General features: G+C 48.5%; 2 protein-coding genes across 3 annotated transcripts in view; one reads left to right on the forward strand and one right to left on the reverse strand.

Moving 5' to 3' along the window:
- Window positions 1-4216: 4216 nt before the first annotated feature.
- FOXA1 (forkhead box A1) lies at window positions 4217-9651 on the reverse strand. The gene is made up of 2 exons (XM_005561120.4): window positions 9317-9651; window positions 4217-6934 (listed from the first exon to the last, which is right to left on the reverse strand). The coding sequence occupies exons 1-2, from the start codon at window positions 9386-9388 to the stop codon at window positions 5594-5596; spliced, it is 1413 nt and encodes a 470-aa protein (XP_005561177.1). The 5' UTR covers window positions 9389-9651; the 3' UTR covers window positions 4217-5593.
- Window positions 9652-10037: 386 nt separating this feature from the next.
- TTC6 (tetratricopeptide repeat domain 6) overlaps window positions 10038-22912 on the forward strand; it is a 217927-nt gene continuing 205052 nt past the window's right edge. Inside the window, exons 1-2 of one of the 2 annotated variants that reach the window (XM_005561122.4) lie at window positions 10038-10423; window positions 21087-21166. In XM_005561122.4, the coding sequence (XP_005561179.3) occupies window positions 21134-21166 (33 nt within the window). In that variant the 5' untranslated portion in view covers window positions 10038-10423; window positions 21087-21133. The remainder of the gene's footprint in view (window positions 10424-21086; window positions 21167-22912) is intronic. The other variant, XM_073998505.1, reaches the window with a different exon arrangement.

Genomic DNA, 22912 nt, shown 5'->3' on the forward strand with positions numbered 1-22912 from the left:
GTGTGGGGGGGGGGGGGTTGACTAAGGAGGTTTCCAATTTAATTTATTGTTCTCTATTTCCAGGCAATGCTTTGGGGGGAATTTCCAGGTTGTTTTTTTCTTGGTTTCAGAAATTGAAAGAAGAGAAAAGAAAAAGCCCCTGACGTGTAATCTTGAAGGGGAGTTGAGAGACGTAAAAAGTTAAACCAAGGCAACCTCACACTTAAATTCTGGGTAAGGCCTGCCATTGGTGTCACTGGCCTGGTTCTTAACCTGACTTCGCCAGTGACTTGACCCGCATTCCACCTGGATTCTGATGTGTTCGAGCACGATTCTACTTAAGCCCTTTCTTTCCTGGATTTTGAGGGAGAATATCTTGCCTCTGTCCTGTAGGTTGACTGGAACATAGAGAACCCCAAAAGATCACGGAGTGGCACCTAGAAAAAGGAGGGCTCCTTATTTCCCGGGGCTACAAGGAGGAGGGGCGCTCACTCTCACCATGCGCTTTGCTCTTACTCTGTAGTCACAGCTAACATAATCGGAGAAATAAGGAAGTTAAATAGAAAAAGAAAGGTGGCAAGTGAGGATTTCCCCCTTGTCAGGTGTTTTAAAATGTTTATAATAGGAAAATGCATGCATTTTACAAGTTAAAATTGAATGGCATGGGTATTTTCCAGCCCCAGATTGCTTGGTAAAACGATGGTGGAGAACAAAAAGGTGAGGGCTGCAGTCCTAACTGGCCAAAGTTCAAAGAACCATGCTGGGCGGGGGCTAAAAAGAGAAAAAACAATGGAACTATTATGCCCCCAAACTTAACTATTTGGAAGAAAAAACGTAAGATTTAAGGTAATCTGTTGTTAAATGTTATTTGGATACACTAGCATCGTGGATGAAAATAAAACTTGCAAAATAAAACTTGCTACTTTAAGAAACGCTTTACCTTCCAAATAGATTCTATTTATAAACAGGAAGATTGTGAAATATTCACGTTTTTTCATTTCATTTTCTTACATTCTGACTCTCATGAGAATCTATTGATTCTAATGATTCTTTTAGTTTGAGAAAATTTTGTTTTTATATTTCAGTGTAATTTGATTACCTATGTAGTTCTAGGTATCTTTAAAACAATCACCTTTTTGCATATAACTATCTTGGAGTAATTAGGCATGCTCTTAACTCCATTTAGTTGCAAAACACACTTTATTACAATTCAGAAAAACAATTGGTATTTAATTTTTGAAGGCAAAATATTTTTTACACATGTATAAAATGTCTATTAACTTACTTAAGCTATTTTGTTTTTCAACGAATTTTTTCCTGTTGACATTGAAGGATCACATTAAAATACATTATAGCTAAATGTTCTACAATATTACTGCTAAATCAACAGAAAACCAATTGATCTTTAGGAAAGGTTAATTAATTTGGGCGACAGGTCTTCTACTTTGGCCCGCATTGAAAGGAATTTGTATTGATCTCAGCAGTTTTTTGCAAAGAAACTTAAGCATGTTTGTGGAATTGAGACCAATTTTTTAAAACGCCAAAACAAGGGCTTACATTTTTATCACTTCAGGACTTCTTTTCTGTTATGGCTCATTCAAATCGGTTAGACTTCTGGGAAATAGAATGTTTTTTATACTTTCAGTGAAATCAATTAGGTATCTATCCTTCAGAAAATGAAAACAGAGGTTAGGAGCTTTACTAGGATCTTGTTTGTTTTAATCCTTCCTTTCCTAATAATTCTAATCAGTTTATCCTTTATGAGGGGGATCACAAAGGAACAATGGAAATTAAATTGTGCCTTTGATTTAAACACTGTATTAGCCATCATGTAGAAAATGGACGGAGCTGCCTTCTACTTGCGAACACTTGTGAGTTGTTTAGTTTTTGCTGAATAGAACTGGTGAGCTTTTCTTCTTCCCTATCTTTGGTTCTCTTTTTATCACCTGAAAAATGTTTCACACCTGCCCTTCCTAAACGCAAGGTGAGAGTAACAATTGCAGCTTCCCTACCCTGTCCTATGCTCACCCCCAAAACATTTGTTTTTTTTCTTTTTTGTAAAAGTGTTTGCTTGGTGGCCTTGGTGGGTCCGAGCACCTCCGGAGCTGTACACTTGGGTCTGGAGGAAGGCTTTCCCTCCTCGCCCCTCCTCGCCCCCTCCCTCCCCTCCCTGGGGACCCCTCCCCCATCTCGGGCGAAATTCCTAAGTCCAGCGAGCGGGAGCACCGCGGCGGGACGGTCAACAACCCCTTTCAGGCCCTGGTCTTCGGGAGCTGGCGAGGTGAAGAAATGTGGAAACACCGAGACGAAAAGCGGATGGGGTGGGGGTCGCAGGAAGGCGGCGCCCTCGGGGAGGGTCTCCGCACTCCCTGGGAACCACAGATGGTTTCCTCTGGCCCAGGGGCGCGGCGCCCCAGCCCGGGCGCCCGGGCGTTTGTGTGTCCGGGTTTCCGAGGAAGGGATTACGCAGCGGGAGCAGCCGCGGCAACGCGGGCAGCCGGGGCCGCAGGAGCCGTAACGAGGCGGCTGGCCTTCTTTGTTGACTTTTAGGTCCCAGGCTCAACAGGAGATTTATTCGCTAGGAGGGGAAAATGCTCAAACAATGAAGAACTAACTGCACTTGTCACCTCGAGACGTTTGCTGTCCTCCTCTGTCCGCCTTCCCTGGTAACCAGCTGTCCTGGCCGCCAACCCGCGCGCGTCCTAACGCCCGGGTGGCAGGTCGCATCGCTCAGAGGTGGCGGAGTATGCGGTCTGAGAACTGCGAGAAGCCCACGAGGCAGGGACTGGGCCTGCAGGCTCCTCGCGGCCCAGCTCCCGAGGCAGGTCTCCAAAGTGCCCCGTCCCCCGCATAATTAGACAACGTCTCCGGCAAGTAAGAGAGCAAGAGCTAAGGCCAACTTAATGGTGGGGTGAAGGCAAGGCGCTGATGTTTCTAATACGTTGAAAACAAGAAAGGGAACAGCGCAGAGAGGACAGCACAGAAGTTAAACATCTTAGATTCAGTGGGGGCGGGATTCCGAGGCCCAAGCCCATGCCTTTGTCTTACGTTTGGAAGCTGAATTTGCCCACATTTGTTTACCTTATGTAAATATGAGTAACTGTTGGGGTTGGAAGCTTTTTCCTCTCTTTGGGACTTTGATGTCCTTACGAGGTCTCCAAATTAGGGTTTGAAATTATTCAAACCAGTAATTTCCCTCCCCTCCTCCTTTCATTAACTAAAGTGAGTGGGGGTTTGGGATTTCTGGATTTTTCTCAAGTGCTACATGGCACCCTTTCTCTCATCTGGGGAGGCAATTACGCGATAATTAAGCGACTCACACAGCTCTTTTTATCTTGTCCGCGGTGTGGAGTGGCGCGATCAAAGTAAAGGCTGTCCAAGTTCAAGCCCTGGTGAGGATGGAGTTCATACACAAGAGCTCAGGCAGGCCGGCCTCTGCTTGAGCTGGTGTTGTTATTGTTGATGTCAATCCGAACAAGACTTACAAAGAAATAGGTGGACTGGAAAGTGAGCCTGCTATCAAAGGAGATTAATGATTTTGTGATCCCAAGCAACTATGGGGTGTGAAGTTGCATTTAAAAGCTCCTTAGAAGTCAGACAAATTATCAACTTTAAGTTCTTAGGAACGACATTTTTGAATCAAAATTTAAAAAATAACTTCACAAAATGCAAAACAGCGGCTGCCCTAAAATGTCCTGTAGGCACAACGCTTCCCCTGCCAGAGTGAATTAACTCCCCTCCCCAACCTCCTCCCGAGCTACCCTGATGGCTAAGTTTTGTTTCTCTTTTAATGAGAAGAGGGTTCAGGAGTCTCCGTTGGAGACAACTTAATTCTATCAGCCACAGCTGATATTTTATTTTCATTGGAAGAATTCTCAGATAAAGGAAAGTGATACATTGGGGAAGGAGGAAAGGTAGTTAAATTAATATTTGATTTTGTAGTGAAAAGGCTCAAAGGAAACACAGAAGGCTTAAGCCGGTGTGGAAAAAAAAATGAAGTAAACATCACTGGGAATAAAGAATCTTAAAAATCTCAATTCTTGGAATATTAAATCAATTTATACACTTGAATTTCTTTCACTCCCTTTTACTAGCTAATAAATTCATTATAATAATAGACAAAACAATTTTATTTTCATTTTTGTCATTTATATTCAGTTCTAGAATTTGAAAAATATCATATTTAGAAATATCCACTTCGGATTTAGTTAAGTGAAGAAAAATAACAGAAATCCTCTTTTGTTAACATTTGATTTATTTAAAGTCCTTAATTGCAAATGATCAAGAACATTTTCCACGGCTTAAAATCTGGTATTATTTTTGTTATTTAAATCAAAATATTTTTAATTACAATCACATTGATAAAAATTAACAATTTAAGTTGTAATTTTCACCATCATTTAAAGCAATTTCAGCTGTAAAGAAAAAGAATAAACCATGCAATAAATTAACATTGAGAAAGCAAAGAGAAATAATAATGAAACCCGTCTGGCTATACTAACACCATGTCCAACTGTGGAAAGTGCATAACACTGGATGAAACAAGCACACGATGGCAATGATTAAAATGGCCACAATCAATAGGATTTTTTAATCTTGGACCACATTTTCAAATCCAGCTCCCTATAACTTATCTCTCCTCCAACATTGTAATATTCCCTTTTTCTGGAAAAAATATTCTTTAAATGGTATACACTCATAGAAACTAATTTTATGTTATGTGACCTCAGAATGACATGACCATGGCACTCTGCAAAGCAAGAAGCAGAGTTCTTGAGGGCAATTCCTGAGGAATTGATTCCCAGGGCCGTCTGTGGGTAGAGAAGACAAAGGGGTTGGGGTCCTTGTAACTTTCGGTCAAGCAGCTCTTGAGAATGTATCATGTATATCACCTATCTATTACCTCTATATGTTATGTAAATATACGGAGGATGTCTACACATCTGAGCATGTGCATAATTAAGTCCATACACAATATACATGTGTTTCATTTAAAGACATCTGCTATCTGCATGTATCAGAAATGTAAACTGAAAAGCAAATGGCTCTGATGTTTATAATCTGTTTATGTCTTGCTATCTAACAGCAGTATTGTCTTTCAATACTTTAAGAACCTCTAGTGTATACTTGTTTCTTCACCATTTCAATTCTTATGGTTAAGAGTATTGCCACAGACCTGTAAACTCGTAGGGGGTCAGGTAAGGAGGGGGGAAAAGCACAAACAAATATTTTACAAACTTGAGCATCTTCCTTTTTTGTTTTTTTTTAAATAACCCTCCACAAACTAGAATGTCTGGAGGGGAAAGAGGGAAGAAAGAGAGGGGGGCAAAGGAGGAGGAGAATTTCATATATACACTTGTGGATCATTGAACTTCGCACGAAAAAAATTGGTTTGGGGTTGTCTTTGTAGTAATATACACAATGAATTTTGAATACAATAATAAAGTAACAGTCTTTTGCACTGGGGGAAAGGTTGTGTATGAAAAGGAAATAAAAATAGTTGTTGGGATTTTATTATGCTGTTGTCGGTTTGGTTTGTGTGGTTTTGTTTGCTGTTGATTTTCTCTCTTGCTACCAGCATGGCTGTGCCTGACAAACCCCCCAGTCCCGGAAGCTAGGAAGTGTTTAGGACGGGTCTGGAATACACACCTTGGTAGTACGCCGGCTCCAGGGCTGAGGGCTCGATGGGGCTCCTGGTGGTCACCGAGGCGCTACCTAGAGGCAGGCTGGTGGGCAACGTAGAGCCGTAAGGCGAGTACTGCAGTGCCTGCTCGTATGCCTTGAAGTCCAGCTTATGCTGCTGCTCCGAGGAGGACATGAGGTTGTTGATGGAGAACGGGTGGTTGAAGGAGTAGTGGGGGTCCCCTTTCAGATGCAGCTGGGACTCGTGGGGTGCCAGGCCGTGTGCCGGGTGAGAGGGGGGCACAGAGGCCAGCGCCCCGGGCCCGGAGCTTATGGGGGGCGCAGATGAGGAGGCTGGTGTCTTCAACTCCGAGGCGCCCCCTGTCGCCGTCGCCCCACTGTGGTCCAGAGTCTGGGGGCTGGCGGCGGGCCCGGGGGCCGGCGCGCCCTCTAGCTGGCCGGCCTTCCCATGCACGCCCCGATGGAGGGGCGAGTCGGCGCTGGGGTTAGAGGCGCCAGAGGGGTCCTTGCGGCTCTCAGGACCGCCCTTGGCGCCGCCGCCCCCGCTCCCGCCCCCGCCGCCGGCCCCCGGCTGCTTCTCGCACTTGAAGCGCTTCTGGCGGCGCAAGTAGCAGCCGTTCTCGAACATGTTGCCGGAGTCCGGGTGCAGCGTCCAGTAGGAGCCCTTGCCCGGCTTGTCCGGGGAGCGCGCCACCTTGACGAAGCAGTCATTGAAGGACAGCGAGTGGCGGATGGAGTTCTGCCAACGCTGCTGGTTCTGCCGGTAATAGGGGAAGAGGTCCATGATCCACTGGTAAATCTCGCTCAGCGTGAGCATCTTGCTGGGCGCCTGCTGGATGGCCATGGTGATGAGCGAGATGTACGAGTAGGGCGGCTTGGCGTGCGGGTAACTGCGCTTGAACGTCTTGGCGTCGCCGCCACCGCCCGCGCGGCTGCGGCCCAGGTTGGACGGCGCGTACGCCATGGGGCTCATGCACTGGTTCATGGCGGCCGCGTAGGGGCCCAGGCCATTCATGGAGGCCGCCTGCTGCGCGCCCATGGCGCCCATACCGCCCGGGCTCAGCGCCGTACCCATGGCCGTCACGCCGGCCGCAGTCATGCTGTTCATGGCGCCCGCCGAGCCCCCGGGCATGCCGGCTACGGCGCCGGGACTCAGGCCGGCCCCTAGGCCCGGGTTGGCATAGGACATGTTGAAGGACGCCGGGGTCATGTTGCCGCTCGTGGTCATGGTGTTCATGGTCATGTAGGTGTTCATGGAGTTCATGGAGCCCAGGCCTGAGTTCATGTTGCTGACCGGGACGGAGGAATAGGCCTGGAGCAGAGACAGCGAAGAAGCCCCGGAGGGCGGGGTTAGTGGTGGGCACCGGAGGGCGGCCGGCCGGGAGTTAATCCGGGGGCAAGTGCAGAGCACTTCTGCAGAACACGGGACACCCCCACCCAGGGCAAACGGCTAAGCGCCCTCCCCAGACCGAGCAAAGATGTCTTGCACGGTCGGGGGAAAATCCTAGCGCGACAGGCATGAAAGATAAGCGCTCACAGAAAATATGTCCCCAGGAAGATGTGTAATCGCCTTACACGCCAGGCTCAGGGGCTGGCTTCCAGGGCCCCCTCATCGCCTCCTCCATCCACGCTAGGCGGTCTCCAAGTCTCCACCCCAGCCAGCCTCGGCAAAGCGCTCTTTGGGGGGAAATGTCTTTAAAACTCCGAAAATAGAATTAATCTCTGACCCTCTGCTTATTCACTTCACCCTAAGGGTGCAATGGGTTCCGCGTCACAGGCCCACGGAGCGGGCCACAGGGCACCAGCTCTGTGCCCTCCTCGCCTGAGTCTGCAGGCCTGGCTGACCGCACAGCGGTTTCGGTTGTTATAGCTGACTGTTAATGAAACTCCCTGATAGAGCAAATCACCTATGGACATGGGACCCCCTGAATCATTTATTTCCCAACAAGTGGCTTTATTGTCCTAGGAGTTTTTGCTTATGGTGACTTTTTGTTTTTTATTGTATTTAGAAGTACTGTTTTCTACCTGCTTGTAGCAACTGTAATGTTAAAAAGGGAAGCAAACTCAGAAGTTAAATAAGTTTTGGAAAAATCAAACTAAAAGTACATCCATAACAGAACGGGCTGGGAGGGGGTGCCATAATAATCTCAATGTGCTATATGCATTTTATTTTAACGTGACTTTGCATGTACACCTCTGCAAGCTATTTAGAAACTCGCATTAATTTTGTCACCACTTCACCGTCCCCTATTTAAAAATACTGGTGACACAGTTTGTCAAAATAAATCTTTTTTTTCCCACATACTGATGTTGCTGCTGATGATTTCAATGCCCGGCTTTGAAATTCCGTGAGTAGTCTTGAATAATTTAAAATTCAAAAATAAAATTCTACCTATTTTCTCTTATGCTATTGTATTTCCTAATTCTCAGCTTTAATATGTTAGAAAGTACTTTCGCTAGGGGTCTCAGTTGAATGGTAGGGTCGAGATGACTGCGTCAGAATTAAATCTCTGGAAGACCTCTGAGCTGCTTTAAAAATCATCAGCAAGCGAAAATCCTTATCAATAGCAATGTGGGAATGCATTCGGTACAGTATTTTAAACATACAGAACCTAGGCATATTAAAAAGCACTCCACTGATAATTTAATAAGGAATAATGATGTCCTTAAGTTTATTTTCATCAGCAAGTATGACTCAGTTTGAAAACATGAGAACAAATAGATTTAAATAGGAACACCCAGTAAACTATGGTATGCAAATAAACTCAGAGGTAAACTTGTGAATATACAAATCTAAATAAGTTAGTTACCATCAAAATATTACGTGATTCTATATTTTTCTGTCCACGTCTTAAAATTCTTTTTTTACTTTGGGGCTTTATTTTCTTTCCCTCTTCCCAAGATTATCCAAGGCAGTTCCAATACGCGTTTTCAATAATGGTAATTAAACTTTTGGGGGGTAATAGCCAGCTGTTTCCAGAAAAATACTTTTAATAGGTGCTAGTCCTCCCTGTACCTGGTTTTCCCTGTAATCCTTTTGTGCACATTGTAAAAATAACCCCCATGAACGTGCCACCAAGGGGACAATGAAGAGAAACAGGTTCTCGGCCCGGAGTTCTGAAGAAGATTCTGGTCGCACTAGCGCCACCCAGCGGTTTTAGAGAAGGCGCACACTTCTCCCCACATAGGGCTTTTGAAGAACAAGTTTTACAAAATTTAGAAATCGTTTCATTATTGAGACACCCAACTTGGCGGCAGAGCGCTTTAATCAGAAGACGTCTGCGGATTAAACGGCGGGACGAAGAGGTCGCCTTGCGGGTATGCTCCGGCTTTCTCAGAGTTGCTTCCAACTCGCGCCAGCGTTCGCCCGCCCGCGGCACCCCGGGCCCGGCTCCTGCTCCCGCTCGCTGCTGGGAAGAGGCAAGTGCTTCCCAGGGCCGCTGTTTTCAAAGCCCGGAGTTTCCTAAAACTCCCTCTCCGGCTGCTAGAGTCGGGACAGAGCAGGGCAGCAGGTCCCGCTTCCAGGCCCGGCCAAGGCCCGGCCGGGACCACACCGGCGGGCGGGCAGCGGTGGCACCGAGGAGGCGCCCCCGGCCCGACTGTCCGCCCTGCCCGGCGCCCACCGTTCCCCGGCCTCCCCCGGCACGGGCTCCAGCGACGCCCCGCCGGCCGCCCGCCTCGTCTCGCCTCTCACCTCCTGCGTGTCCGCGTAGTAGCTGTTCCAGTCGCTGGTCTCATGCCCTTCCATCTTCACAGTCCCTAACATCCTGGAGCCACCCTGCCCAATACAACCATCCAGCCCTGTGCGAAGCGACGGGCGGCCGCGCGGCGCGGGGCGGGGGAGGGGAACCGAGTAGCTGCAGTCACCCGAGCGCCCGCGCGGGCCCAACGCCACCCCGGCGAAGAGGAAGCCCAGAGCTGCGGGGCGCGGCTTGCGAGGCGGCGGCGGCGCTGCAGGCGGGGGCAGCGCCGGGGGCAGGCGGCTGCCGCGGAGCGCGGCGCCGGGGAGCGCCTCCGCGGGAAGTGAGCGGGCGGCCTCTGCGAGGCGAGTGCAGTTGAGCTGATGTGGATCTTACGTCGCTCGAGTGCCCACCTCCTCGTCCTCTCCCCATTTGTCCGCCGCACAAAGACGCTCGCACCTACAAAGCCCGAGGTGCACCTGCAAGGCGGCCGCCCGCCAGTCCGGCCGCCGCGCCTCCCGCCCCGCCGCGCCACCGCTGCGCGCCCCCCCTCCCCCGCAACCCCTCCCCCAAGCGCGGCCCTCACTTTGTTTGCAAAGCAGTGTAATTGGTTTAGGCCCGGAGGCTAGGGAAAGAGGGAAGTGGGGTGGGAGGGGGTGTAACACCCTTTGGAAAAAGAAAAAATAGGCGGGGCCAGGCGGGCGGGCTAGGGGTCTAGATGGGAACCTCATAGCCAGAGAAGGCTGGGGGCGGTGGCGTCGGAGACTGGGCTTAGAGACTTTGTGGGCTAAGTGACCCCGGGGTCCCTCCCCAGAGGTACTTGCCACCTTCTGAGCGCGGGCTGCGGCCCAGTCTCGCGCCCCTCCTGCTCTCCTTGCCCCCTCCCTCCTGATTCCTGACCCAAAGTTCAACCCCAGGAGACTGGAGAATACAGACTTTTTTTTCTTTCTTTCTTTCCTCCTGAGCTTCCTACTAGAAAAGGGAAAAAGCCCCACTTTTGCTTCGTCACTAGAAACCGGGTCATCTGAGTCAGCCGAGCCAAGTGACGTTAGGCCGACCCGGGCTCCCGGCTAGCAGAGCGGAGGCGCTGCCACGAAACTCGTACCTGCGGCTAAGAGCAGGTGAGTCACAGCACCGGTTTATATCTTTATGACATAACTTTTTTTTTTCCGCCTCGTTCCGCTCCTCTCTCCTGTCATCTGTAGCGACCATAAAGAGGAAGCAACTGAGAGCAGATGTCTGTGTGATAGGGCAGGCAGACCCAAGTCGGGCCGTCCTCCCTCTGCCGGGCTCCTCCTCCCGCCCCCCTTCAGCAGCTTCAGGGACTGAGCTGGAGACGACCGTCTGGTTTCTGATAGGAAAAGGTCAGGGGGAGGGGACATCTCCCATAACACGCGCGTTAGCTGGGAGAGCAAGGGCCTGGGCGCGGGAACGCGTGTGCACTGCGAAAGAGGTGCCAGGCAGAAGCCCGAGACTGCCCGCAGCGGCGCTTGGTCCTGTGACCCGGAGGGTCCGGGCTGAGATCTCAGGGGCTCACTTGGTTCCTAATCGGTCCTGGACGTCGGTGGGAGAGTCTCCCCAACGCAAAGTCTCTTTACTCTCCTGAGGCCCTGGGTGGTGGATTGCCCACTTGTCCTAGGAGAGAGAATACTGAAGTGACTGGGTGATAGGCAATGAGTTGGTGATAGATTGGGAGATGGTGAGTGTGTTTCTGACTGTGTGACCGTTTGTGTATTTCTGAGCACGTGTGACTGAGTGTGTTTGTTTCTGAGTGTCCTGTGACCATGGGTTTGTTGTACTGCCTGTAGAACCACTAGGTTTCCTTAAGTAACAATAAAATAAAATCTAAAGTAATTAAGAATCCGCAAAATCTTCTTGTTTTGCAAAGTTTTTAAAATGTTATTAATCTCATTTTAAGAAATATGTTTTAACTTGTTTTCCAAACAGATACCTTTTTCCCTGTGCTTTGTTCTTTTCAATCTCTTCTACTTGAAATCTGGCAAGCGAATCACTTTAAATCCCTGAACCAAACAAATCTCTTAAGTCAGCAGGGGAGCAGAGAGGGTGAAGATGTGCAGTTAAGGAAATAAAAAAGATAAAAGCATTGGATTACTTTTTTTTTTTTTTTTTTTTACAAAAAGGGTGGGGGATAGAAACGTCACATAAGGAAAGGAATGAATGAAATTAAATCCACCTGGACCTCAGGAGGGCAGGAACCCTCCCTAATGCAGCCTTCTTCTGTGACTGCAAGTTGTCCCATCAGTTTGTGTAAATGTATCTGCGAATTGTGTGTCAGAAACTAATTCTTTTTTGCAAAGTTCCCATCAGTAGCTGACTTTAGTTCCATTTGTAAAGTACACGGATGCTCAGCTTCCTCGGCCTGATCCGGGGGACTTTCAGTGCTAATGAGCTTCCTTGTTCCTTCTGGAGGTGATTCTCCAATACCCTCTCGGCTCTCCAATAACACGGAGCAAGACTAGGGTATTTTCTACCGAGAGTAACAATTTATAGATAGTAATAGCTTTTATAGTGCACAAAAAAGCTGGTGCTTTAAGCAGGGGGAAAACACTGTCACCTTAAATGGGGGATCAATTACAATATTAAATATTCTTTTAGCCCACTTCCCAAACCTGCTAAGTCTCATATTTTCAAAAACAAAACAAAACAAAACAAAAAGTTGTCTTAGGAAAAAAAAATCCACTTTTCATAGCATGATGGCCAAAGCGGAATGTCTTCTAGGCTTCTTCAAAGCCCAAGACCGGTGATGCAGAATGGACTCTGACAGCTTCGGAGCCTTGATCCAGCTCAGGGATCCCAGGTTCGCGGCTCGCGGCCAGGGGGATTTCAACAAACACAGCGCCTCCTGTCGTGGAGAGGGAAAGCTGAATTTTCCCGCCTCCAGGGAGCACCGCCAGGCGATACTGGACTCCGCATGCGTCCCACAGCCAGGGAGTTAGGTTCTTAGAGCTAAGGCCAAGATGGAAGGAGAGATGGCAGTTCGTCCAGCTCTCAGCCTCTCTCCATCTCAGTGGCCGCATTGCAAGATACCTAACACATTTAGGAGGTGAGGTTCTAGTGTACCCAGATGCCAGCCAGTCACTTTCCCCGAGGTTTAAAAGCGAATCAGCAGGGTCGTGTTAGGTCTTTGACTTGGAAATACATACATACATACATACATACATACATACATACATACATATATACATACATACATAACTTCCATGCTGCTGTCTGGGAGTTGCTGGCCAGTCGGTAGCCAGGTCCAGCGACTGCAGCCTGCTCTTTTCGAACCTCTTTTCCCAAATAGGCACCTACGCTACTGCAAACTGTGCTTTGCAAGGATTGCGCTGCTCGTTGGAGGAAACCAGGCCTGTCTTCAGCTCTGGGGAGGACGGGTGGACTTGGGGCTGGGTACCCACGAGGGCAGGCACGTGGCGGCTCCTGGGGTATTCCCGGTTAAGCTTGCCTGTGTAAGGACAGGTCTGCGACAGCCCGGGGCGGTCCAGGTCGCGGGGAGGGCGGGCTCCTCAAGTGGAGGGAGCCGCGGCAGTGAGGACTGTAGGGTGCGCGGGTACTCCAGGTGGCCGCCAGCGGAGGAAGCCGCCCCGCCCTTCCCGGAAGCTGCGCCTGCTACACCCATGGGGCCAGCTCCCGAGGCAGTCCCGCAGTACCTGGGCCGCACTGGGTCCTTCGACCACGCTGGGCTGCCTCAGCTTACACTTCCCAGCAAGCTCTGGCTGGGAGCCCCTTCCTTAGATATTCTCCAGACAGGGAGAACCAGAGGGCGACGACGGCGAAAGGTGGAAGGAAAGGCCGCGGGCTCGCGCCTCGGGCCCAGCCGGCGGCCTCTCGCGGCGACGGGGTCCTTCCCATTTAGCAGGACCGCAGGGTGGGCAGAGAGCAGGGCCTGGGCCGGTGGGGCTCTGCGGTGCCCACTCGAATCTATCTAGGGCTTCCCTCTGTGGCTGTCCTTCGCCTGTCCCCTTTCCTTGCTTACCCTTCCCTGGACGGGGTTGTTGTCAGGTGGCGGCTGCAGCAGCCCAGCCAAGCTTGGTGTGGAGTGGTCCGAGTTCCCCCGCGGACCCCCACCCCCTCACCCAGATAAGAAGCTTAAGTCCTCCTTCTGCAGGGGAGAATCGGATCCAATGAAACTAAGACCTGTGGTCGTGAACGCGGTTCAAAGCCGACCCCAACTGGGACCCGGCTTAGCTTAGAAGTGAGGAAGGCCTGGGACGCTGGACACAAGGGGTCACACCTGCGTGTGCCTGGCCTTCGCAGTTGGATGTGTGCGCCGAGCTGGGGAGGGGGCCAGGGAGCCGTGAGATGGCGGTCCCCCGCGAGAGAGAAGCATGGGCGGGGCCAGGTTCGAACTCCTTTCCTTCGCTGCCTTCTTTTTATTTTTCTTCCTTATACCTTCCTTCCTCTCTCCCTTCGTTCCATCATTAAATCTTTAAGGGATTAATTCACAACTCTGTAGTAGGTAGGGGCCCTGGGACCACTTGACGGGCCTTTGCAGGCAGTTCTGTACAGAGTCCAATCCTGTAACCGGCCTCAACCCTGGCTGTGTGTGCATGTGCTTGTGTCTGTGTGTCTTTGTGTGTAAAAGCAACGCATAAACATAACCAGGGCTTTCCCTTATTTTATTGAAGCAAACAAAAACAGCTACTGGGTTTGTCTTTTCCCCTACTGCTGCCTGAGCGCCACCGGGTTTCTGAGCTGCCGGGGGCGCGGACCTAGCTCACCCGCAGCCGGATGTCGGAGCCGGAGCTGCTCCCCACCCGGCCTCGCCCGCGGGCGACAAAACCGTCCCTCTGGCCGTGAGAGAGCATGGCCTTGCCAAAATCAACTCGCATTTTCATGTATTCAAATGAGAAAGATTGAGAAGGGCAAGTTCCCCTGCTGGGCAATCGACAGCGTTGGAAGGAAGAAGTGCCCCCTGGGGCCTAGTGGAAACGGGAACCAACCTCCCTCGAGGCCCCGGAACCGATACGGCGCCCCCTCCAAGGCCTGGGTCCCCGCGACCGCGCGCATCTCCCGTTCTCTGTGGCCCCCGAGTTACTGACTGTTTTGTTCACACCGGTCAGCGCTTGTTGGAGGACGTGCTCAGTCCCAGCCAGTCCCTCCTCATCTAGCCCCTCCTGGGGAGCGCGGTGTCTGCTCTGTGCTGCTGAAAGGATCCTCAGACTTTCCGGCTCTACTTTAAAAACTCTAGGACTAGGGTCCTAGGGGAGGGACTGGCAATGCGCGCTTCACACAAAGAGTTGGAAAATTAGAGGTAAACGTGACACCTCTTAGGTATCCGTTAGAGCAGAAAAGACCTGAGCAGCTGAGGTCCTACTGGGTGCCACAGACTTGGCAGGGTGCTTGGAGATCCTGGCGTTTCCCCACCTGCTGCTCCTGTGTGCAATAGCTGGGAGACTGGAAACCTGGGCGAGGGTAGGTCAGGACCTCCATTCCTCTCCATCAGCAGAAGCCCGCGTTAATGGAGAGCAGTGATGGAAGCTGATGAGCTTGGAAAAGTCAACTATTTCATATCCTGTCTTAAAGCTGTAGCTTAAATCTAAATCCTTCCTGAAGGGTCGACCAGTGTTTAGCTTCTCCGTCCTAGGCCAGCCAGCCCCCGCCAATCCACTCGCGCCCCTCCCCACACACACCCAGGAGCTTTCCCACGGTCTCTCAGTTGTCCCTGGTAGTTGAACTTTGGCTATTCATATGTGATTACCCTCAAATTACATAGTGCTATTTAACAGATGCTTTAATAAAAAGTCATATGTCATATCTTACACTTAGAAAGAAAATAAAAATATATTCTGCCGGTAGTTTTTCATTGTATCAGTTTTCTGATTTCCCCCCATATTTTGAAATTATGCTTTGGACTCCTTGACTAATTTACTGGCATGCCTAGAGGGAGGTTACCTTCATTACTTAAAATTAAAATTCGATTGGAGAGCACTGTTGGGTGGCTGTTTCTGGGACTTCCAGCAGCTGTTCCAAGAGCTAACATCAGAGGAAAGTTTTGTTTTAAGAGTTGTGCATTTGCGTGAAGTGTTTTGATTTTTCTTGTTCTGTGGACCACAGAGCAAAACTACTGCTTAGCTTACCTTGCAGTGAGTTTGCTTCTAAACTAAGCGCTATGAAGCAGCCTCCTTGGCAGCATTTGCTTTTGCTGGGTTACTAGCAAGATTTTCAGGAACTCTGATTACTTTCTGAATGTTGTAATTTTGGATGCCTACCAGAATCATGGATCAAACTAAACAAATGCAGCAGCTACCACTGGACACTACCTGTGGTGGAAGTCCAGAGCAACCTCCTGGAGTTCCTGTTAAAACATTTCAGCCTTTCACAAACAACTGAGCCCTGCCCTCCTAAGGTTCACACCTTGCTCTGGATGCCTTGCTATGTTTTTATCACACACCAACAGCAAATTCTATTTGTTTCTTTTTCATTTTTTCTCTCCCTTACTGGTCTAGTAGCTCCTTGAGGGCAGACACTGCTGTGGTTCCTGCTGCCAGAGCAAAGCCTGTAGCATAGTAGACTTTCAATAAAGATTTGTTGAGTCAGTCAACTGACTAGCCCATCCCTGAGACTGGCCAGGTTAGCTTCAGTCAGGGAAGAATTCATGAGTCTAGACACCATATCCACCACATCCAAAGTCCCCAAGTGAGAGGATCTGAGGGACTTGATTCAGGTGCACTAGGAAAAAAAACAAAGGTTTTGTGGAATGAATGGGCCGATGGACTGAGTGAAGAATTGGATGGGAAAGATGCTCTGGCACAGCCGACAGGGTCTCAGACATCTGAGAACATTGAGCTTCCAAACCCGTTGGGTCTGGCTCTTCCCCTGTCAACCACGCCTCATTTTAACCAGTATTATCGGGTGGCATAACAAATAAATGCTCCCTTTCCTGGGCACCTGGACATGGGCGGAATCAGTTCCTCGCTTTGCCCATATAGGACAGTCATCGTGTGACCCAAAGTCAAATATTTCACTTTTCCTCGCTGTGAAAATGCAACAGCCACACCTGTCAATAGCAGATATTGACTAGAAGTTAAAGAACCCCATGAATTTTCCGTCAGGCAACACTTTTCACCAGGAGCTGGAAAGGAAACATCGGTGTTTAAATAATATGTTTAAATTGGCAAACAAATAAAGCCGAGCCCACGTTGTGAGAAGGAAAAGCCTTGCACTAGAGCTCTTTATTAGTCCGAGCCTGCGCGCCCGGCTTAGAGCGCGCTGAGTGTTCGTTCCGGCCCCTGCTGTGGGGGGCGCCTGGGGCTCTGCGCGCCTGCGGGGCGGGTTTTCGCACCGAGCGTCACAGAGGTGATCTTCCTCGGTGCCTGCCTCTTCGCTGGCCGCGGCGGAGACAGCGCACTTGAAACTACCAGGCATTGACCTTAATTGCCTCTCTGTCTTGTATCATAAGATATAGAGTGTTTTATTCTACCTAAGATACAAAGTATTTTATTCTACACACTTTCCATGTGTAATGTAACGATTTCCTTAAAGGATCACCAATCTCAGAATCTGCAGTGTTGTGGAAATGTAATAACTGGAGACCCCTTCTGTCATTTTTTCATCCTTAAATTTTAATTGCCCCGAAATAAAATGCAGGAGTTGGGAGAGACGTTACAAGAGTAAACATGCCTACCTCCTCTTCTGGGCTGCTATCACTCGAGAAGCCACAAGGCTGTGCGGTCCTCCGGCCGCATCTGGTGTCCTCGATGTTCCTCCCACCCCCACTCTCCCACCGGGTGGATGTGGGGTTCAGCCGTGGCTCCGATGCGGCGGAGGATCTGCACCCCAACCTTCCTGCTTTCAGGTCCTCTTCTCCAAGCTACAGCTTACCCAGACCTCTGTCACCTCGGTCAGGGGGAGGTGGTCGGAACTTGGATCAAGCCTCACCCACCTTAGAGACTCAGGTTTCGAGTTTTAGCAGATCTGGTGTAGATTTGTTTTCTTTCAAATGCTTTCGAGAATGCAGTTGGTGGCGTGGATCCCACTCTTCTCGCGCCACTGGCCGCCTCCCGCCAAAATACCTTCCATTGTGAATTGCTGATCTCCACTGACCTCCTCATGACCCTCCCCCTACACCCCCGCCAAGAAAAGTGGTTTCAATAAATAAATCCCGGTGCTGGGGTTAAAGGTCAGTTTACACTGGAGCAGGAGCTTCACAAATTCCTGCAGGTGCTGGATGGGAATAAACCACCATCCCAAGAGATGACAGAGAGAGAGAGGAAGTGAAGACTACAGAAGCTGTGTGGAGATGCGGACCCGGTGTTAAGATTAGGGTGGGGCAGCATGGTTCTGACATTGGCAGCAGTGCTGCCAACTTCTAATATGTTAGGGAACCCAGCCAGGCCCTCTATGCCGCCGTTTCCTCTTTTCCCAAGTGAGGAGCTTGGACCCGATGCCGGATTCTGGCAATCGTCAGTTGTAGGAACAAAGTCTGGAGTAGTGGCTGACATGAGAGTCAGCCCTGAAGACCTCACCCAGAGAAATGAGGAACCTGTGTGAACCTAAGAAGGAAACCGCTATGGTGATTGTGGTGGTGGGTGGCTCAGCTCCAGAAGTGGTGAAGCGACTTTCCCGGAGGGGAGGAAGGCTCTGGGATAATTGATACCGCAAACATTTCCTTCCTTTTTGCTGAATATCCAGGTTTGTGGTGTATGTTTTATGGTAAATTTAGGGCAAAAGCTTTCCTCTGTTTCACTGCCTGTCATCTCCAAAGACAGCAGCAGCAGAAGAGAAAGACCAACCTGTCCTCCCAATTTCCAAGCCCAGGCAAAGCCTCCTCAGGGAGGCGAAGTCTCAGCACTCTGCACACTCCTCTCCCTAGGGCTGGCAGGCTCAGGCCACTCGTTTCTGAGGCTGAAGATCTCTGAGACTTTTTCTCATTAGACAAACTCCATTGGGGCGTATTCCTTGCAATCGACAGTGCAGTTGGACATGTTCAATGCAATTCCAGCTTGGAATCAGACCTAGATTCCAATCCAGATACTGCAGGGGACTAGCTCTCCCTGAGCCTCAGTTTTCCCAACTGTAAAATGGGCGTGGGAGTACCCACCTCATACCAGTTGAGTGTAGATTGAGTATGCAATAAGTGGTAACAAAAAGAGCCTTCACAGAATTCTGGGAGCCTGGGTGGTGCTGGATGCTGGGACATGTAGTGGCAGGTGCTGCTGACCAGGTGTGCCTCCTGTGCTTCGCCTTCTAGATCTTTTGTATGTTGTCACCATTCCTTCTCTGCATTGTTGCAGTTCCTCCAAGCTACAGTCTAGGAGGAGGAGGGAGCTCTCCCATGGGAACTGGACCGCCGGGGGGCGGAGTCTCAGTGTCCACCAGGACCCTGCTGGGAATTTCCTAATTTCCTTGACTGGCGGAGCCACTCTTCACTCAGTCAGTGATGGATGACAAAGGAAAAGCACCATCTGAAGGAGATCCAGAGACAGCATCAAGCTCACATTAAGGACCTTCTGGGGGAAGGTGGTTCAAGGGGAGAGGAGATGAGAAGTCTTGAACCTCCTACCCTTTAGGTCCTGCTGAACCCAACTGGGGTAGCAGAACACATTGTCCATTCCTCCCCCTAGGCGAGAGAGGGAAGATGCCTCCCCAAGAGTCTGCCTGTGCCTTTCCTGGGCTCCTGAGAGTATCGTCGGAGCCCGCCTGAATTTACCAGCTGGACTTGTAGGCATTGGGTGTCTGGGCATGCCTCTCTCAGAGACCCCGATCATCACCCTGGCTATGTGTACCTCAGGCAAACACGGGTTGTGGTTTGGATCTAGGAGGCACCCAGGAAGGAGAGGGGAGATGAGGAAGAGGAAGAAAATGAAGTCTGGGCTTCTGAGAGGTCAATCCATCCTCAGCACCTGAACTTGGGGAGAACTGAGATGAGAAAGCAAGACTCTTGATTTCACTTAGACACTTTCTCCTTCCTCCTCTGCCCTTCTCATGGACAGTTAGGACCACTTATAACTCATTTAGAGAAGTATACTTAGACATTTTCTAAAATCCTGAAAACTCAAGACATCATTACATCAAGGAAGCTTTAGTTGCTCTCTTCAAAAATTATTTGATTTAAATTCCCTAAAACTTTTTTCCTGGGAGTTGAAGTCCATCTGAAATGAAGCGAGCATGCTGGGCTTACGGTGTATGCTTCAAATATTAAAGACTTAAATGTTACCTCGCATGTGCAAGAAAGCTTAGTGGGATGCTAAAGTTTAATTAAGACAGACAATATAGTCTGTGAAAAGACCAAATCACAGAGGGGTTTCAGTGATTTGTCTGCTCAGATATAGGTATGTCTGCTCAAGTGAAGACCAGAAATTGATTAAACCCTCCTACTGACGAAGTTTGGAAGGGCTGCAGTTCAGTTGTGGATCCAGGACTCTTTCATGAGAAACGTCCCACAAATTTTAGACAGAGTTTGGATGGGCTAAGAAGGTCCTGCATACCAGCTTCAGTAGGTTTCTGAATTCTGCTTCACTCAGTAATCAGAATCCAGGTGAATAAAATAAAATATTTCCTTCACTGGAAAACAGAAAAACAACACATCTTCAAAGCTTATTAATTTTTCTTGGATTGGTATGTGGGTGAGTGAGTATGGGGGAAGTGGGATCATACACAGAAGTCTCAGGCAGTGATCTCTGGCTAAATGCAGCTTCTGTTTTTACAGCTTACTTGGGAGAGCTGTTAGTTTTTCTAAGCGTAAACCAGGCATTGGTTCTCTAAGTTCAATGTTTAGGCTACAAAGCACATACAACAGTCTTACATATTTACCTTCAGAAAAGGAATGGCTCTGACCTAAAACTCAGCAAAATCTCTAGTGTATTACCATAGCTGGAGAACATCTAAGCAAAGCCCTTTGGAGATGTAACGTGTAAATGGAATGCTAAACATCAGCCACTACCTCCAAGAAAAATAAATCCTTAATTCCTGGCCAAGTACACCTGCTTTGGACCAGGCTCATTACTGTTATTTGTATCTTTTCTTTTTCAAATGGATAGTTTTCTTCACAGGTTTTTTTTTTTTTTTCTTTCTGCTCAGTGTTTGCTATTTTTATCCTGCCTTAAGAATCCCGAGGTCATTCCCCAGTGACAGACTTCCAAGGTGCTCCAAGGAAGAGTGGTAGCTGACTTCCCAGGGGTCCATTCCTGAACTCCATAAGCTTAGATGTTAGAACCCCATTCAAGTTTGGGATCTGGAGGGAAGCCTGGCAGATGTTAATTAGGTTACCATGGGGAAGGTGGGGTGCGTAGGTGCTTGAAGAAGGCTGGAGGTAATCAATGCCAGAGAAGGCCCTAAGGCAATGGAAGCTGTCTCAATATGTTTATTTCTGTGGATCAGTGGCAGTACAGGCAACTTTTGGTAGGGGACTCTGCTGGTTATTCTCTGTTATACTCTCCAGCTCCCCGTTTTGCCTAGTTCTCTATGGACCACACTACTTAGTCTTCCTTGCCTTTGGACTTACAAATGGGTTTGACCAATGGAGGACAACGGTGCAGGACTGAAGGGCAGGAGGGCAGAGTGGTAGGAGTACTTAGGCCTCCTGCTTTCTCCCTGCCTCACTGTGGTTTTGACCTTTACTTCCCGTCTCTGTCTCTACAGTCCCATCAGCAGCTCATCTTCCACAGCTTCAGCTCTCACCAGGCTCTGTTAACACCTCCTTTTCCCCCCTTGCCCCTTCAGATCAAAAGTATTAATACCTTCCTAATATTGCTAGACCTTGAGTGACTCATTTTCTCTTGTTAATTCCCTTTAATCCCACCTTCAAATTTTTTCCCCCAGGAAAACCCTTTCGAGTGTACCATCTGTTTTCCTTGGGGCCTTGACTGATGAGGAGAGGAACAAGGATTCGTAGAAGTGAGGTATGGTGTCTTCAGTTCTTTCCAGTTCATCCTCATCCTGTAACTCATCAAAAGGCTCTACTCCTTCCATGTCACCATCTTGGAGTACAGCCATGAAGGCTCCAGGATTTCTGTGGTGGCTGGTTTCTACAGGAAAGCCTGCCTATGGGTCTAGCAGGAAAGCACACTCTGAGTTTATTTGCATTATATTTGCCATTTTAATTTGCTGATTTGCATTTGACATAATCGTTAAAGTAACTGATGCTAAAATAAAATATTGATAGTATCAAGTTTTTTTGGCCTTCAGTGAACTGAGCTTTGCTATAAATCAAGGACTGAGACTTTTGCTAGTGATGAGTTGTGTTAATAGAAGCAGATGCTAAACTAGGTCCAGTGACCGAGGGGCTCATGGGAAATGTCCTTGTGTGTTCCCCAAGGCCTCAGCATCTTTGGCTCCTCATCTCTAGAATATTAAGTCTAGAGCTCAGTCCTTTACAGGTCTGTGTCTGGCAACAACTCAGTCTTGACTAGTGCTAAACCAGTGACATTATTTAGGTGTGACCATCAATGAGAATTCTATGTGCCAACATTGTGCTAGATACTAAAGACACTAAACTGAAGACAAGATTCTGCCTTCCAAAGATTAAAACAATGTTCCAATATTATTATTTGAAAATTTTGCATACTTCTATGTAGGAAAAGTTCATAAAAGTGGAATTTCTGGGTTAAAATACATGCAAGTATTTAGTCTTTTTTTTTCTTTTTCTTTTTTTGAGACAGGGTCCTGCTCTGTTTCCCAGGCTGGAGTGCATTGGTGCAGTCATAGCTCACTGCAGCCTTGGACTCCTGGGCTCCAACAATCCTTCCACCTCAGCCCCAAAGTAGCTAGGACTACAGGTGTGTGCCACCATGCCCAGCTAATTATTAAAATTTTCTTGTAGAGGTGGAGTCTTGTTATGTTGCTCAGAATGGTATATTTAAGCCTTTTGAGACATTTTGCTATATGACATCTAGCAGGATGCCCTCAGAAATCTGTGAGTAATGCTGTTTCCTCATTCCCATGCACACACTCTATTACTAACTTTGTAATTTGATTGATGAAAACTGCAAAACATTGTTTTAATTTGTATTTATGAGATTAGTTGAGTTGAATATTCTTATAGTTCTATTGGCCATAATATTTCTTCTTTTGGGAACTGTCATTCACACCTTCATTAGCCAATTGAAAATTTGGAGTGGCTACTTCGCATCCACAGAATACTGGTCCCATGTCTGCTATAAGTGTAGTAACATTTTTACTAGGTTTTTATTTGCATTTTAATTTTATTTTTTAATGCATAATGCAGGTGTTTCAAAAATCGGTATTTTTATTTATAGTTTCTGCCTTTTATGGTTTAGTGCTTACAAGTTTTTGTTGTTGTTGTTGTTGTTTGAGACAGGATCTTGCTGTGGCACCGAGAGTGGAGTCCAGTGGTAAGATCCTGGCTCACTGCAGCCTGGACTTCCTGGGCCTAAGCAATCCTCCTACCCCAGCCTCCCAAGTAAATGAGACTATAGGTTCATGCCACCATACCTGGCTAATTTTTTTGCCAGGTGAGACAGGGTTTCACCATGTTGCACAGGCTGGTCTTGAACTCCTGGTCTCAAGTGATTTTACTGGCCTTGGGCTTCCAAAGTGCTAGAATTACAGGTGTGGGCCACCAGTGCTTACAAGCCTTATCTGCACAAAATCAAAATCTTTCATCCAGTTGGAACTTATTTTGTGCA

The sequence above is a fragment of the Macaca fascicularis genome, chromosome 7 (assembly GCF_037993035.2).
Source record: "Macaca fascicularis isolate 582-1 chromosome 7, T2T-MFA8v1.1".
Taxonomy (NCBI): Eukaryota; Metazoa; Chordata; class Mammalia; order Primates; family Cercopithecidae; genus Macaca; species Macaca fascicularis.

Excerpts from the sequence above, each read along its gene's own strand:
- FOXA1 (XM_005561120.4), bottom strand. The coding sequence starts at position 9,388 with ATGTTAGGGACTGTGAAGATGGAAGGGCATGAGACCAGCGACTGGAAC. Across the intron at positions 6,935-9,316 it reads ACTACGCGGACACGCAGGAG|GCCTATTCCTCCGTCCCGGT; the intron begins GTGAGAGGCGAG and ends TCTCTGCTCCAG.